This window comes from Oryza glaberrima, chromosome 6, assembly GCF_000147395.1.
Source record: "Oryza glaberrima chromosome 6, OglaRS2, whole genome shotgun sequence".
In the NCBI taxonomy this organism is placed as follows: Eukaryota; Viridiplantae; Streptophyta; class Magnoliopsida; order Poales; family Poaceae; genus Oryza; species Oryza glaberrima.
In genome coordinates, this window is record NC_068331.1 from 19,877,261 (window position 1) to 19,893,767 (window position 16,507).

The 16,507-nt window shown below is 49.2% G+C and overlaps 1 protein-coding gene across 1 annotated transcript; it reads left to right on the plus strand.

The window, feature by feature from the left end:
- Positions 1-11,192: 11,192 nt before the first annotated feature.
- LOC127775626 (calmodulin-binding receptor kinase CaMRLK-like) lies at positions 11,193-14,293 on the plus strand. The gene is made up of 2 exons (XM_052301892.1): positions 11,193-12,796; positions 13,223-14,293. The coding sequence occupies exons 1-2, from the start codon at positions 11,386-11,388 to the stop codon at positions 13,864-13,866; spliced, it is 2,055 nt and encodes a 684-aa protein (XP_052157852.1). The 5' UTR covers positions 11,193-11,385; the 3' UTR covers positions 13,867-14,293.
- The last annotated feature ends 2,214 nt before the right edge of the window (positions 14,294-16,507 follow it).

Genomic DNA, 16,507 nt, shown 5'->3' on the forward strand with positions numbered 1-16,507 from the left:
ATTCCATAGTTTGGATTTTCGTTTGCACACCTTCCAAGTTTCTAAATGGTGTCTTTTTTGAACAACATTTTAACTTTCTAGAAGTCAATTCATTTGTTTATACCCTCAAATAGCTATAGCATAAATCATATAATTCATCATTTTCAACTGTCCTAAACCATAAGTAGTACATATTTTTTTTTCATGCGAGTCATGGTGATCAGTAAATTGGGGATCAACGGATAATCAAAGTCATAAGATGAATATGTAAGAGCTACTATGAACAACTGTAAATATGCATCAAATTTATTTGTTATTAATTAGAAATCTAATGGTAGCCACATAATTAATTTCTCCTACATGTATATAACTGTCAGGGTTACGGGTAAGGTATACCATCTGCCCTTCGATATACGTCACATATCGATATGGTATACTTGCGCGCATACGGACGTTTTCGGCATAAGTTAAGGAAATTCATTATGGAGTTCACAGATGTAAGGAGTCCTACTTGGATAGAATTGGGTCGTCATTTTATCGTATCGGGTCCGATGTCTCCGAGTCCTACTTGGAGACCAGTTGACCTGCGGTATAAAAGGGACCTCCCGGGAGGACCTAAGGCATCGAATCTTACCGCCAACACATCCACCACAACCTACGAAGCCAGAGCTTACAGGAGCCAAGTCGCCGAGTGATCTAGTCGAATCAACTCGACTACGATCTCGTCGGTATCGTCGAGTTCCACTATTCCCTTTGTAATCTGTGGTTTCCATCATATAATCCCATATCAACTGGATTAGGGCTATTACCTATCAAGGGGCCTGAACTAGTATAATCTTTGTTTTCTGCCTGCTTGATGTCGTATTACATAGATCCTCGTACCATCGTACCCCAATACCATCTATATCCGGTGTACGGGTATCCCCCGTCGACAGTGGTGCGCCAGGTAGGGGGACTTGGTGCTTAAGGTTCTACTACTATGACATCCAGCTTCGTCGACAACTGCGTCAACATCAACCTCAACCAAGGAGTTCCTACTTCAACAACACTGGTGTGGACTCAAGTCGGCGAAATCGTCTTTCCGGTTTACACCACAGTGCCGATCACAGCTGGTCCGCCAATGGCCGGAAACGAGAACGCAGTGGCTACAACCTGGGGCGACTCCATGTCGAAGGATCCTCCCGCCGAAGCGGAGATCGGAACATCGACGACATCCGAGCCCGAGAAGGATCCTAGTGCGGCCAAGCCTTGTCTTTCCGATAGGAATCACGAGCCGACGAGGATTACTTACGAGGTGACAAGGTCCTGGTGTCCTATCCACAAAACCAGAAAACACACCTTGCAAGCCTGCTGGGTTTTTCTCAATGTCTATGCTGAAATTCGTGCCTGCAAAGAGCGTGGAATTCAGCGTACCTCTCCAACTCGTGATGTCTATTGTCCTATTCACAAGACAAAGAATCACGGGCTGTCGAGCTGCAAGGTCTTTCTCAGCGCCATGAAAACGTCACCTCCTAAGGTCCAGCAGTGACGCATCCTCCTCAGGGATGAGGACAAGGAACAAGGAGCGACGCTGATTTCAGATCGATTTGTTGGGGTAATCGACATCGATCCCCACGAACCATCAGTCTTGCACCTGCTCGAAGACTATGGATCATCGCCAATGAGTACGCCGCGCGAGGTATTGGCTATCGACGAGACCGGCACGTCAGCGCGCACCAATGCGGAAGAGGAGAATCAAGTGACTACACCGGCCCAGCACATTAGGGCCGTCAACGCAATACTGAGGGAAACCCCCTACGATCCCGTTCTAAATGACGATCTCGTAGGATGGACAGAACAGTTACGAGAATCAGTGACCAACCTCAGCAACGCGTTCGAAGAGGCCGCTGCTGCAGCGCACCCGGAACAGCCACCAATTGGCGATGCTAATGGTAAAAACCCTGAACAGCGGGAATCACCTCATCAAGCCATCCCTCCACCTTGCGGCACCGGCGATCTCCGCGATCACCTGAATGGCCGCCGAGAGGCGTGACGCACACGAGACAACGAGATCCGTTCCCAACATCGCGTCTCTTCACGACGTCACGATAACGAAGAACGAGGAGGCCGTTCGAGCGAAGACCGAGACCGTGATAACCGCCACAACCGCCGCGATCACGACGATCGCGAACAGCGGATGCTAGATACTAGTCGAGGACGTCGCCATAATGACGACGTTGATGGACATCGGCGCCGAGACAACAACGGGCGACGACGACAGGGTTCTCGAGAACCCGGCCGACGTCCTCGTAATCCGCGAAGGACGTACGATCGCCGACAACCCACCGCCCCCAGCGCTGGGTGTAGAGCTTTCGGTCATTCACTTCGAGATGTCTGATGGCCTGAAAGATTCTGACCAGGAGCAATAGAGAAGTACGATGGGAGCACCGACCTAGAAGAATTCCTTCAGGTTTACTCCACGGTACTCTATGCTGCCGGAGCGAACGACAACGCATTGGCGAATTACTTGCCAACTGCATTGAAAGGCTCTGCGCGTTCATGGCTGATGCACCTTTCCCTTACTCGATTTCTTCGTGGGCAGACCGTTCGGACTAATAACCGCAGGAAACACTTCCCAGCGCACGGTCCAAGGTGCACTTAGCGACCAACTCGGAAACAATGTCGAGGCCTACGTCGATGACATTGTTGTCAAGACCAAGACAAGCGACTCATTGATTGACGATCTGCGGGAAACGTTCGACAACCTCCAACGATATCGTCTCATGCTCAATCCAGAGAAGTGCACGTTCGGAGTACCATCGGGCAAGCTGCTCGGTTTCCTCGTCTCTGGTAGAGGAATAGAAGCAAATCCCGAGAAGATCAAGGCAATCGAGAACATGAAGTCGCCTACAAGACTCAAGGAGGTATAGAAGTTAACCGGATGCATGGCGGCACTAAGCAGGTTTGTCGCTAGGATGGGAGAGCGAGAACAACCTTTCTTCGCTCTGCTAAAGAAGCAAGACAAATTTGTATGGACACAGGAAGCCGAAGAGGCATTCATTGCACTCAAGCGCTACCTATCAAATCCCCCTGTACTTGTTGCCCCCTAACCTAATGAAGAATTATTTCTCTATATTGCCGCCACGCCATATTCCGTTAGCACTGTCATTGTTGTCGAGAGAGAGAAGGTGCAACGACCAGTCTACTACGTCAGCGAAGCTCTCCACGACGCGAAGACAAGATATCCACAGATCCAAAAACTGCTCTACGCGGTAATCATGACATCAAGAAAGCTACGCCACTACTTCCAAACTGACAGGGTCACAGTTGTATCCTCCTTCCCTCTCGGTGAAGTTGTGAGAAACAAAGACGTTGTCAGCCGCATTGCGAAATGGGTAGTCGAGCTAAGCCAATTTGATGTTCGCTTTGTGCCACGAACAGCCATCAAGTCCCAGGTACTTGCCGACTTCGTAGCCAATTGGACTATGCCTGATAACAGGTCAGACAACCAAATCGACAACAAAACATGGACAATGGCGTTTGACGGCGCACTCAACAGCCAAGGAGCAAGGGCAGGATTCATCTTGACATCACCTTCGGGAGATCAATTCAAGCATGCAATTCACCTCAACTTCAGGGCGACCAATAACACAGCCGAGTACGAAGGACTACTCGCCGGGATAAGAGCTGCAGCTGCACTCGGAGTTAGGCGACTAATTGTGAAAGGGGATTCCGAACTAGTCGCGAACCAGGTGCATAAAGATTACAAGTTCTCTAGCCCCGAGTTATTCAAGTATCTCGTAGAAGTCAGGAAGCTGGAAAAAAAGGTTTGATGGGATCGAGGTCCGACATGTATACCCCAAAGACAACATCGAACCGGATGATCTAGCACGGCGTGTGTCCAGACGAGAGCCACTTGAACCTGGCACCTTTCTGGACGTCTTGACCAGACCATCAGTGAAAGAGGCAAGCGGCGAAGATAGCTCGGTCGCCCCCAACATCAGCTCGGGGGTTACAGAGGCAGAGCGCGTCGTTGCCGATATCGAGACCACAGACGACTGGCGCACCCCACTCATTAAATTCATAGGCAGCGAAGAGTTGCCCGAGGACGACGCGGAAGCCGAGAAAATATCCCGTAAAGCAAAAGTCTACTGTATGATCGGCAACGATCTATACAAGAATGCACCAAACGGGGTACTCCTAAAATGCGTCTCGTCCGACGTCGGCAGACACCTCCTCCTCGACATACATGAAGGCATCTATGGGTCACATGCCGCCGGTCGGACATTAGTCGGAAAAGCTTTTCGACAAGGGTTTTTCTGGCCAACCGCCTTCAAAGACGCCTGCGACATGGTTCAGCGGTGTGAAGCCTGTCAATTCCACAGTAAACGCACAAGGCTACCAGCGCAAGCACTCCAGACTATCCCTCTCACTTGGCCGTTCTCGTGCTGGGGGTAGATATACTCGGGCCATTCCCATGAGGACAGGGCGGCTACAGGTTCCTATTCGTGGCGATCGACAAATTCACTAAGTGGATTGAAGCGACACCCACGGGGGAAATCAAGGCCGACAACGCCATCAAATTCATCAAAGGGATATTCTGCAAATTCGGATTGCCCCACCGTATCATAACGGACAACTGCTCCCAGTTCATCAGTGCCGATTTCCAGGATTACTGCATCTGGCTAGGAGTCAAGATCTGGTTCGCCTCGGTTTCTCACCCTCAGAGCAATGGACAAGTCGAGAGGGCAAACGGCATAGTACTACAAGGAATCAAGACCCGCGTCTACGACAGGCTCATGTCACATGACAAGAAGTGGGCCGAGGAACATCCATCAGTACTATGGGCCATGCGTACCACACCGACAACGTCCAACAAGGAGACACCCTTCTTCCTCGTGTACGGCTCAGAGGCCATGCTCCCCACCGAGCTATGACATCAAAGTACACGAGTACAGAAGTATTCCAATGAGGATCAGGAGGAACAGCGAAACGACGATGTGAATCTACTCGAGGAACATCACGAACGAGTTGCCGTTCGAGCAGCCAGTTACCAACAGGCCCTTCGCCGTTACCACGAGAAGCGCATCTGAGCACGCACGCTTTCGATTGGCGACTACGTCCTCCGACAGGTTCAAAGCCAAGCAAGGAGAAACAAGCTCTCACCCAAATGGGAAGGACCGTACACGATCACACAAGTTCTACGGCCAGGTGCATTCAAAATTGCAGACGGCGATGGTCGCGAGTTGGCAATTCTGGAACATTGATCAATTATGTAAATTCTATGTATAAGTCAATAGTATCCATACTTGTAAGACATCTTACAGCTTCAATAAAGCCTATTTTTCAGGTCCAGACCACAATCAAAGTGTTCCTTCCCGATGATCCCTTACCCAGATGACACCTAGCGTTGAAACCTATCCTCATGTCCCTTTACGCCGTCTTGACAAGTCCTCCGAGGAACCTAAGGGAACTTCGGCTGGGGACGCCCAGAGCCGATAAGGCCTTGTTGGATCCTGTAGAGACGAAAGACCATGTAAGATCTGGTCGTGTAAGAGTTCTCGCCGTGCGTATTAACCAAGCCGTGTAATCGGAAATAAATTTTCCAACTTCACGGCTAGGGGCTAGGATCAGTGCTTGTTCAACCGAGGCAGGTCAAAGGTCCAAGAGCCTTATCTTCCGAGAAGAATTCTCTGATGACAAGGTTGGGGGCTAGGGAGAGTGTATAACTCAAACGACTAATTGAAGTCGCGAAGTGAGAAGACACTCATACACGCCACATCTAGAGTAAGAAAGCTTAGTTAGATAGATTTCTTTTCTATTTCACAAGTACTTCTTACAATTCCATCAAAATAAATTATATTACACTTTTTCCATAAGACATTTGTCACAGGACGCGGAGACTACCAGGAAAGCCAACGCTAGTCCATCGACTGGAAAACCTTCTCCGCCAGCGGCGCCATCGACTTCGCCAGGCCATCTATCTCCGTAGGAACTTGAGGTGTAGCTACGGACGATGATCTTGTATGCAAGCCAACACATGCCCCTCGGCATATCAGCTTGATCGATGACACTCCTGCTTCAAGGTTTCGTCGATACGTTGACCGATGCCTTCGAGCTGGGCGCAGGCCCCATTCAGCCACGAGATATATCCGGCCGCCGATTCCTCGGGATCCCCACGGGGTACTCGGAGCTCTCTATAGACTCTGGACATGGACGTGCAGCAACTCTTTAGATACGAGTTAAACCACACCTCACGACCCCGGAGTGTCTCTACGGCCTGGTCCTTCTTCACTTCCAGCATAGTCCTCTCGAGTTCCGCGACCTCAAACTTCGTCCTCCAATATTGGATGCGATTATCCTGGTCAGCGAGCGCACTCTCGAGGTCTGCGCAGCATGGAAATGATTAAGTCAAGCTGCTCTTCTCTCCCGAGAATACAACAAATCAAGTCGATCCAGACGGAAGGGTAAAGGAAATGATAACAAAGACAACCAACCTAAGGGAGTCGTTGCCACGCTCGTTTCCATAGGCGAACTTTGATCTACATCACCCCCCGGCACATGTGGCTCGAATGCAAGTGCCGGAACGATCACTGGCAACTCAGGCTGCCTGCGCTACTGGACATCCTCGACATCAACATCTCTACAAACGACAACAAAGTACTCAAGATCACAATGCTAAAGAAAGCTAAGGTGATGACCACATACACAAAGGCAGTTGGAACCAATAAGAGTTTTACAAAGCATGACTAAAGAGTACAAGAGAGCTAAGATCTTACTCTTCAAAAAGCGGGAGGACGGACTCCCCCAGATCGCCGACCTCCTCCATCACATCCTTGCGCGCATCGCTAGCCGCCCCCTGATCCAAGATCTTCCGCAGATCGAGTTCCGGGTGCGCCAGCCTCACACATGCAAGGACATGGCACGCCCCGGTATAGATCCCGTTGGACGTCTCCTCTCCGATCCTGGCCGCGTGCTTGGAGGGGATCGCCTCCATCGCCGTTGCCAGTTCCGCAAGCGAAGACGTCAGTGAGAACTTGTCGGGATTCGCCGAGATGGTGGCCTTGACGCCGCACTCCCCGGCGAGCTGGTGCAGACCGGTGTAGGTGACCCGCAGTGAGCCACGGATCTCCGACAAGTGGTTCTCAAGCTCCGACATACGGTGCTCGAGCCCTTGCCGTTATTTCTCATTGCCAGCCACTAGCTCCCGCATCTTCTGGAGGGCGCGAACCTCCGCCAAATCGCACGCCAGCCGGTCAGCGCGCTCATTTGCTGACAACGCCGCCGCCGCCCTCGCCTCCGCAATCTCGCGGCTAATGCCGCAAGCGCCAGCCTCGAGGAGGCGCCCCATCTCGACCTGGAGCTCCTCCCAGGTGAGGACGACAGCCGACGGAGCACGACTAGCCATGAGATCGCTGGCTGGCCTACTAGGTGTCGCCTCGCGGCTCCTGGGCACGGCCACAACATCCGTCGAGGCCACAGCAGGAGACGCGCTGGAGGGCCCTCCAGACCCGTCTTGCGCCGCCTTTGCCTGCGCCGCCCTACGAAAGTTTGCAATTGAGACAGACTGCAAGAGTTCGACGAAATCATGAAACCTCGAATTCATTCACTTACTTCTCGCCGAGCGTCACTAGCCGCTGCTATCGCGGAGGCGGGGGAGACACATCCGAGGCCTGAAGCATGACAGATCTGATGTGAGGTGAAAATCTTCCGATTACGTGATGAAAGAACAGGAGAACTTACCGAGGGGGTGGGCGTCTTCCGACGATGTCCGACCATAGAGGAGAATTTCCTCCCCTTTTTTGGAACGTTGCCGCCACTCGTTGTGGCAGCGGCAGCAGCAGCGTCAGACGCCTCCTTGGCGACTTTCTCCTTCAGCGACGCCGCCACCTGATGGTCCACGAGCGGCCCGACGATATCAGTCAGAGGGAGAGCCTACGCTTCATGAAGTCATAATGCGATCCCGGAAGAAAAATGCAAAAGAACCGGTGAGTACACTTACATTGATGGCAGCGTCGCGCTCGGCTGCCCCTTTCTCGCAAAGGGGGACGGGGACGTTGCTCGCCGTTGTCGGGCCACTGATCATCAGTTGGCCGACGCGGCGCTCCACGGTGGCGCTGTCCAAGCCTGTAGGTCGAGACCAGAATCCGATAAGCCGTGAAGAACACGCGCATAAGGGAGTCAATTTAACTAAAAAGGAAAATACCCCGAGGAGAAACCCGGGTCGCGTCCTCTGGCCCAGAATAATCAAAGGCTGGATGGGCTCGAGCCTGAAGCGGCTGGATCCGCCTACCAATGAAGTCGGTAGCGACTTCATACCCCGACAACCCCCATTTTCGGAGGTCGTCAATGATATCGATGAAAGATTGGAGGGATGGGGTTAAGGCGGGTTTGGTGGTCCAAGATGGAATCTTGTCTGGTTGCTCCTCAGGAATAACGAAGACCGGATCCGAATGCTCTATCTGAAGATAGAACCACCTCCCCCGCCATTTACTGCGAGATGAGGGACACTGGAAGGGGATGTATCGCGACTTTAGGCCATCCCGAAGTCGGAAACCAACACACCCGGACACCTTTTTGGGTTCCATCCAGCGTAACTCATAGTAAAAGCAGAAGAGTTCAAGAAACGGCTCTACCCCAATGTAGGCCTCACAAAGATGTGTAAAAATACTCAGGAAGGCGATGGAGTTGGGGTTCAAATGGAGCAAGGAAAGACCATAGAAATTCAAGACCAAAAGGAGAAACTCAGAAGGTGGAGGAAGAAAACCGTAGAGAATAAAGTCCTCGATCGTAACCATGCGACCCAAGACAGGCTGTGGTTCAGTACCTCCTACTTCCCTCTCCGCGGTCCCGCGACCGGGAAGGGCGCCATCCTCCTACAGTTTCTTTAGTGACGCATTGGTGGAGGTAGACTTGTCGAGATCCATTGCCGCCGGGGATCGCCGGAGAAAGGACCGAGATGAGCTAGCTAGGGTTTTTGCGGGAGCGAAGAAGACGAGGGGAGCTTGGAAGCTGGAGAGGTTTTTCAACAGACGGACTTCAAATTGGATCCCCAAAACTCCCTTAAATAGACGCACTTCCGACGGTGCGAATTCCAAGGAAAGGAGAGAGATGGCCGCCGGAAATTTCTAGGTCGTTACATGCGGCAGTTTTTCAGACTTCAATTTAAATTCACTCATGACCGTTGAAGCTTCACCCGACGTTGTCGATCACTCCTCGTCTTTCGGTCCTCACATCGAGAACGACGACAACTCCGACATCAGAAGTCGCGATCGGTCTCACAAGTTCATTTAAGCAGAAGTCGGGGGCTACTGTCAGGGTTACGGGTAAGGTATACCCTCTACCCTTCGATATACATCACATATCGATATGGTATACTTGCGCGCATACGGACGTTTTCGGCATAAGTTAAGGAAATTCATTATGAAGTTCACAGATGTAAGGAGTCTTACTCGGATAGAACTGGGTCGTCGTTGTATCGTATCGGGTCCGATGTCTCCGAGTCCTACTTGGAGACCAGTTGACCTGCGGTATAAAAGGGACCCCCCGGGAGGACCTAAGGAATCGAATCTTACCGCCAACACATCCACCACAGCCTACGAAGCCGGAGCTTACAGGAGCCAAGTCGCCGGGTGATCTAGTCAAATCAACTCGACTACGATCTTGTCGGTATTCGAGTTCCACTATTCCCTTTGTAATCTGTGGTTTCCATCATATAATCCCATATCAACTGGATTAGGGCTATTACCTATCAAGGGGCCTGAACCAGTATAATCTTTGTTTTCTGCCTACTTGATGTCGTATTACGTAGATCCTCGTACCAGCGTACCCTAATACCCTCTATATCCAGTCTACAGGTATCCCCCGTCGACAATAACCATGGACAAAGCTTTAACAAATATTACCATATGCCCCATACATACATATTATGCGGTTAATATTCTAATTACATGTGTTAAGTCCTTTAAAATTCCTTAAAATGCTCTCAAGCTGCCACGTGATGCTCTAATAAATTAGAGCAAATATTAGAAGTTCTAAGAAATAAAAAAGCAAAGTATCTAAATATTATAATCTGTACGTCCTATATTATAATCTATTAGATTAAATTGATTTTAGAACAAACTAAATACTACGAGGTCCCACCTCTCCTTCCGCGGCACAGGTACACACCTACGTACATGGGTACGTACGCTTCCCCTCCCTTTTTTTCATTTTTCCCTTTCTTCTTTTTTCTCCATGCATACGCTTCCCTCCCTTTCTTGCTATATTATGCACCTTCATAAGATGATTTAATCACAAGAATTTTGAGTATCTTACTCTTGTATTTTTCATTTGTGGCCATACTACACGGTATGATATAGATGGACTGTCTAATAATTAACTAGCAATTGTTTCTCCTTTCTTATTTACTCAAGAGAGAAAAACACATGATTCAAAAGTCGTAAGTACTTAATCCATCTCCTACTCAAAAGTTTGTGAATTGTTTTTTAAGATACCTTAAGAAAAATAGAACCCTTAAATTATTATAAAATAACATTATCCGAACTTTAGTTTGCTCTTAATCTATTAGACAAAATTTTTGAACAAACAATAATCTTACCTTTCAATAATATAAGTGTGTGAGAGGGCCACCTTCCTAGTTAAAATGAACTTTCCATGACGTACAAACCAATTTTCCCTTCAATGGAAAGGGTGCACATACATGGTCAACAATCTAACTAAAGTTACGGCTTTGCTAAAATTATGTCAATATATTTCTGGGCTAAATACAGTTAGTTTGACGATCTGCCATCTAATCTTCTTCATGATTCGTGCAAAGTACATCTGATAAGCTGATCGAACAACTTGCTCCTAAGTTCGCAACTCCTTTTTGCTTTGCATGACAAGTGTTGGTCATCAACGAATATAATTACTCTATTTACATAGTAATTACACATGTGTAATTTAGAACTTGGATATGTAATTTTGGTACTTACATTGTAAATACACTAAAATTACATATGTAATTTAGATACTTACATATGTAATTTCAAGACTTACATTGTAAATACACTAAAATTACATATGTAATTTAGGAACTTATAATGTAAATACATGCCGACTATTTTTTGGTGAAAAATATGGCGTCATAAATATATAGCTACTTCCCTAAAGTTATTAGAAAAATCATGATACGGCCAAACCACAGCTCAAATTAGAACACCAGAACCACCCCATCCAGGGTGACGCTATAGTAGCTAGTACCATAGCAAGTCTACTCCCCCCACAATGAGAAGAAAACCCAACAACTCCTCACTCGCATGTTTCGAGCGCAAGATGACACTGGACACCTGGGCACCCCCACCGTCATGTCACTATCTATTAAACCATCGTCTCATCTCATGATTCTCATCGGTAGCAGCAGCGTAGCACTATTCCATTCCCTTCATGCTGGTTAGCTTCTCCCCCTTGTTCGATGCCTCCGGATCCCTAACGCTTGCTTCTCCCATGCCACTCCACTCCCACCTCCTCCTGCTCCTGCTGGCTCTCTCCACGTCGGTGGTTGCTGGCTCTGTCTCCTCCTCCCCCTCGGCTTGCGCCGGCGGCGGTGGCGGTGGCGGCGACGCGGCCATCGTCGCGGCGGCGTTCCGGGGCGTGCGCAACTTCCAGCTGCCTCCATGCGGGGCTGTGCGGGAGCTGCGGCTCCCGTCGCGGAACCTCACGGGCGCCGTGGCGTGGGCGGCGCTCGCCAACCTGTCGGGCCTCGCCGTGCTCGACCTGTCCGGGAACGCGCTCCAGGGCGCCATCCCCGGGGGGTTCTGGCGCGCGCCGTCGCTCCGGCACGTCGATGTCTCCGGGAACCAGCTGGGTGGGGCTCTCCGGGTGGTGGAGGCTAGCCCGCGGCTCGAGTCGCTCAACGTGTCCGGCAACCGGTTCACCGGCGTCGCTGGGGCGGAGGCGCTCGCCGGGCTCCGCGTCCTCGACGTGTCGGCGAACAGGATCCGGGCGGTGCCGCAGGGGCTGAGGCGGCTGGCGCGGGTGAGCCGGCTCGACCTATCGCGGAACGCGATGCAGGGGAGGTTCCCCGGCGACCTCCCGCCGCTCGCCGGGCTCCGTTTCTTGAACGTCTCGTACAACAACTTCTCCGGCGTGGTGGACGGCGGCGCCGTCAAGAAGTTCGGGCATTCTGCTTTCGTCCACTCCGGAAACACTTCGCTGGTGTTCTCCGAGAACTCGAAGGCGCGGCGGCCTCCACCGCCGCCTTCGCCGCCGCCATCGCATCCACATAGAAGTGGCGGAAAGAATGATACCGCGACGCCGGCGAGGAGGACGCGGACGAGGAGCAGGAGGAAGCATTTGAGCGTCGTCACGGTTGCGGTGGTGTGCGGGGTGGTGTCCGTGGCCATGCTGCTCTGTCTCGTCGGGTGCGTGGCGTGCGGGGTGCTGCGTTGCCGCAAGAACAGGGGGAAGGAGGCGGAGGAGGAGAAGAGGAAGGCGCATTGGGGCGGGATGGACGAGGAGGAGGTGGTGGCCGTGGCGGCGGCGGCGGCGAAGGGGGGTTCTGCTGCGCCGGTGGTGCTGTTCGAGCGGCCGCTGATGGAGCTCACGCTGGCCGACCTGGCCGAGGCCACGTCCGGGTTCGGGCGCGAGTCGCAGCTCGCGGAGCGCGGCGGCCGCAGCGGCGCCGCGTACCGCGCCGTGCTCCCGGGCGACATGCACGTCGTCGTCCGCGTCGTGGACGGCGCCATGGCCGGCGTCGGCGAGGATGACGACCCCGCGACCGCGGCGACCGCGTTCCGCGACCTCGCGCGTCTCCGGCACCCCAATATTCTCCCGCTCCTTGGCTACTGCATTGCAGGTGAGAAAATGATATTGGTTTTTGGATTTTTCAGAAAATAAAATTTGTGTATTTTTTCCAAAGATTTTGCACAATACTTGGAGTAATATTTTCCAATCATAATATTTTGGGCTAAATATAACTCGTTTTCGTTTACTAGTGAAGTATTTTTCTAAAAATATGTAAAATATATTTATATTTTTGTTTCAATTTCCTAGTGCCAGTGTGAAAATCCTTGGCCAGAATAAAGTTTGCAACTAGGGAGTAGAGTAACACCATACATGTAGACGGCATGTTTGACCTGTCAGTGTGTGTGTGTCCTATAGTTGGAGCAGTTAGATTAGGTGCACAAATCAACCTCCACCGAATTGGTGCAGATGAAAATTTCTTCCGCAATCTGTACTCTCACTGGAACTTTTGAAATTCAAATACATTCATTTATTACAGGGAAGGAGAAGCTCCTGCTGTACGAGTACATGGAGAAAGGCGACCTCCACCGGTGGCTGCACGAGCTTCCGGCGGGGCGGCCCGACATGGAGGACGACACCGGCGGTGACATCTGGGAGGTGGCGGAGGACAAGCGGTCCATCTCCGACTGGCCGACCCGGCACCGCATCGCGCTAGGGATCGCCCGAGGGCTCGCGTTCCTGCACCAAGGGTGGGCAGGGTCGGGTCGGCCGGTCGTGCACGGTCATCTGGTCCCAACCAACATCCTCCTCGGCGAAGACCTAGAGCCTCGGATATCCGACTTCGGCCACCCTAGCGACACGACGCCAGAGGGGGATGTGTACAGCTTCGGCGTGCTGGTGCTCGAGCTCATAACCGGCCAAGCCGGCTGGGACGAAGCGTCGGTCAGCTGGGCGCGGGGGATCATCCGCGACCACAAGGGTCTAGACATCGTGGACCCGAGAGTGCGGGACGAGGCGGGCGGCGGGCCGGAGACGTCGACGGTGGAGCGGGAGATGGTGGAGTGCCTGCGGGTGGGGTACCTCTGCACCGCGCAGTCGCCGGAGAAGAGGCCGACGATGCAGCAGGTGGTGGGGGTGCTCAAGGACATCCGGGTGGCACCTGCCAGCAGCTCATCCACTTGACGGTGGTGGAGCAGCGCCATCGTGTGTGTGTGTGTGAATTGGGACCCGCCGTCGCCTGAGAAGAGATCCCAGTGTGGCAGCCTTTCCTGATCTGGTAGACAAGCCTTGGTGGTCGGTAGTAGAAACACATGTGCATGTAACAATTTTTTCTCGCCGGTAAAACAGTTGGTTTCAGAGCTCCTTGTCTCTCTTGTTTTTACTTTGGTGGATTTATTGCGTTGGGCAGGAACATCAACAGTTTTGGTACTGTATTTAATTGCAAGCCGCCATGAGGCATACTGTATATATACATGGTTCCCTTCCCTCCAATTAATCACAAAAGTTTACACCATTCAATGGAGAAGGCATGTAGAACTTCATTGATTAGAACAGAACAGCAGCTTCAGCCAACCTGAAGAAGAAGATCCACCATATCGGCATTCATTCTTTTGGGGAAATAAGTAGAGAATTCCAGAAGAAATGTCGCTTGTCTGCGAGGCTTTGAGCTGCAGGAAACCACAGTAATTAAATTTGTAATTTTAGAAATTAATTTAGGTGTTTTATGTTAGTTTCTATTTTATAGTCTTTGATTTCAATTAGACTACAAAGAATATAAGACTTTCTAACATTGCCCACATTCATATAGATGCTAATGAATCTAGACATTATTATATATATAGATTTATTAGAATCTATATGAATGTGGGTAAAGTCTTACATTATGAAACGGAGGAAGTACGTATTTGGCTTATAAATTAAACACAGCAAAAAAAAACATAATTTAATATTGAGAGGAGCCAATAACCAAAACTAAATTGTGCAGGATTTCATTACTAATGAGAATACATATCTTTTTGCATTCAGAAGGAGAAAAAAAAAAATCCAACAACAACACGACATCGGTGTCGTGCTTTTTACACCATTCCGATCGAGTGCGCAGTTGCTGAACTACAGCTGCAACGTAACACCATATCTTCATAATGTTCATATGGTTTTTCAAAAGTACAATTGTACAGTATGTGGTGGTACTCATGTAAACTTGCTTTCCGAGCATGGGGGGTGATTCAGTGATTGTAAAGGATAATGTTAAACAAGTACTACTAGCCCTAATACTAAAAGTTACTAATGAAAAACAAGGGTAGTGGAGGGGGAATGTGAGGTAGCTAGCTAGCTAAAAAAATGAGCCTGTAAGTCAGGGATCTACTGGGTTGGTTAGCTTGGGGGACACCTTTTTTTGGCCTTTTAGGTTGGGACGCCACACGGATACAGTACTAGTCAAGAAAGGCGCCTGATCCCGATCTTTGTCGTGTATCTGCTGCGAAAGCGTTTTGTGGGGGATGGATCGTGGATGGTTTTGCGTTGCGGACAGTTGAGGTCAGCGAGGATGGGGGGTTTCCGGGTTTGTAGGCTTGCTGGAAGCAAAGCATATGCAATCGGCTGGGGTGGGGGTGGGGGTGTGGGGTTGGGGTAGCAGTACTGAGACCAGAGTGGCGCCTCTCTGTCTTTCGGAGCTTTGCTCCTATCTCTTTCTCGCCGTACATGTGTGTGGAAGCAACTGTATTTCTGTTTGAATGTGATGAAAATGAGAACTAAGTGATGGCACGTAAAACGAGAAAACCATTTACACGCTTAATTGAGTTTTAGTTATTGATATAAACTTGAAATTTTGATTTATATTATATTAAACGCAAGTTTTCGTATGAAATACACTTTCTAGCAGTTTAAAAAGAGTACTAGTGAAAATCGAGGTAATTTTTTTCTTAATAAAGTTAAAATCTATATATTGACCGATTTTACTATATATTTTATCAATAAATTTTCTTTCAAAAATTTATCAAATATAAATACAGTATAATTATAATATAATTAAATTGTAAAGTACATGTAACTATAAATAATTTGTATGTAACTTTCACATGATATTGTTCGATTTACTCTAAGATTTGTGCAAGTTGGGAAGCACCCGCACGGATGAACAGATTTGGTTTCGCGACCTCCGGTTCAAAAAATAACATAGTAACACGAGGTTTTTTAAAAGTTACATGTAAATTATAAAATTATATTATAAATACATGCCAGTTATAATATAGTTTCACTATGAATGTATAATATTTGCATGTGATTATCGATAAATGCATAGCTTGTCCCGACCATAGACTCTCTAACTCGTTTTGGCCTGCTCGTTTTCACGCAATAAAATGGAATATAAGAACATGTATTGATGTATGCTTCCTGAATTGTAAACGCTGGGATTCTCATAAAACCTTTATACTACATATAATTTCATAAAAATGTTATTTTATATCTATTTTCAACTTATTATTGTAGTTATTAATCCATTCATTGTACTACGGCCCGGTTTAGTTCCCAAATTTTTTTCCCAAAAACGTCACATCGAATCTTTGGACACATGTATGAAACATTAAATATAGATAAAAAGAAAAAACTAATTGCACAGTTTATATGGAAATCACGAGACGAATCTTTTGAGCCTAATTAGTCCATGATTAGCCATAAGTGTTACAGTAACCCACATATGCTAATGACGGATTAATTAGGCTCAAAAGATTAATTCGTCTCACGGTTTCCAGGTGAGTTATGAAATTAGTTTTTTTATTCGTGTCCGAAAACCTCTTCCGACATCCGGTCAAACGTCCGATGT

Bases quoted from the DNA above. Each gene is read 5' to 3' on its own strand.
- LOC127775626 (XM_052301892.1), top strand. From the start codon at position 11,386: ATGCTGGTTAGCTTCTCCCCCTTGTTCGATGCCTCCGGATCCCTAACG. The intron at 12,797-13,222 runs GTGAGAAAATGA...CATTTATTACAG, and splicing joins CCTTGGCTACTGCATTGCAG to GGAAGGAGAAGCTCCTGCTG.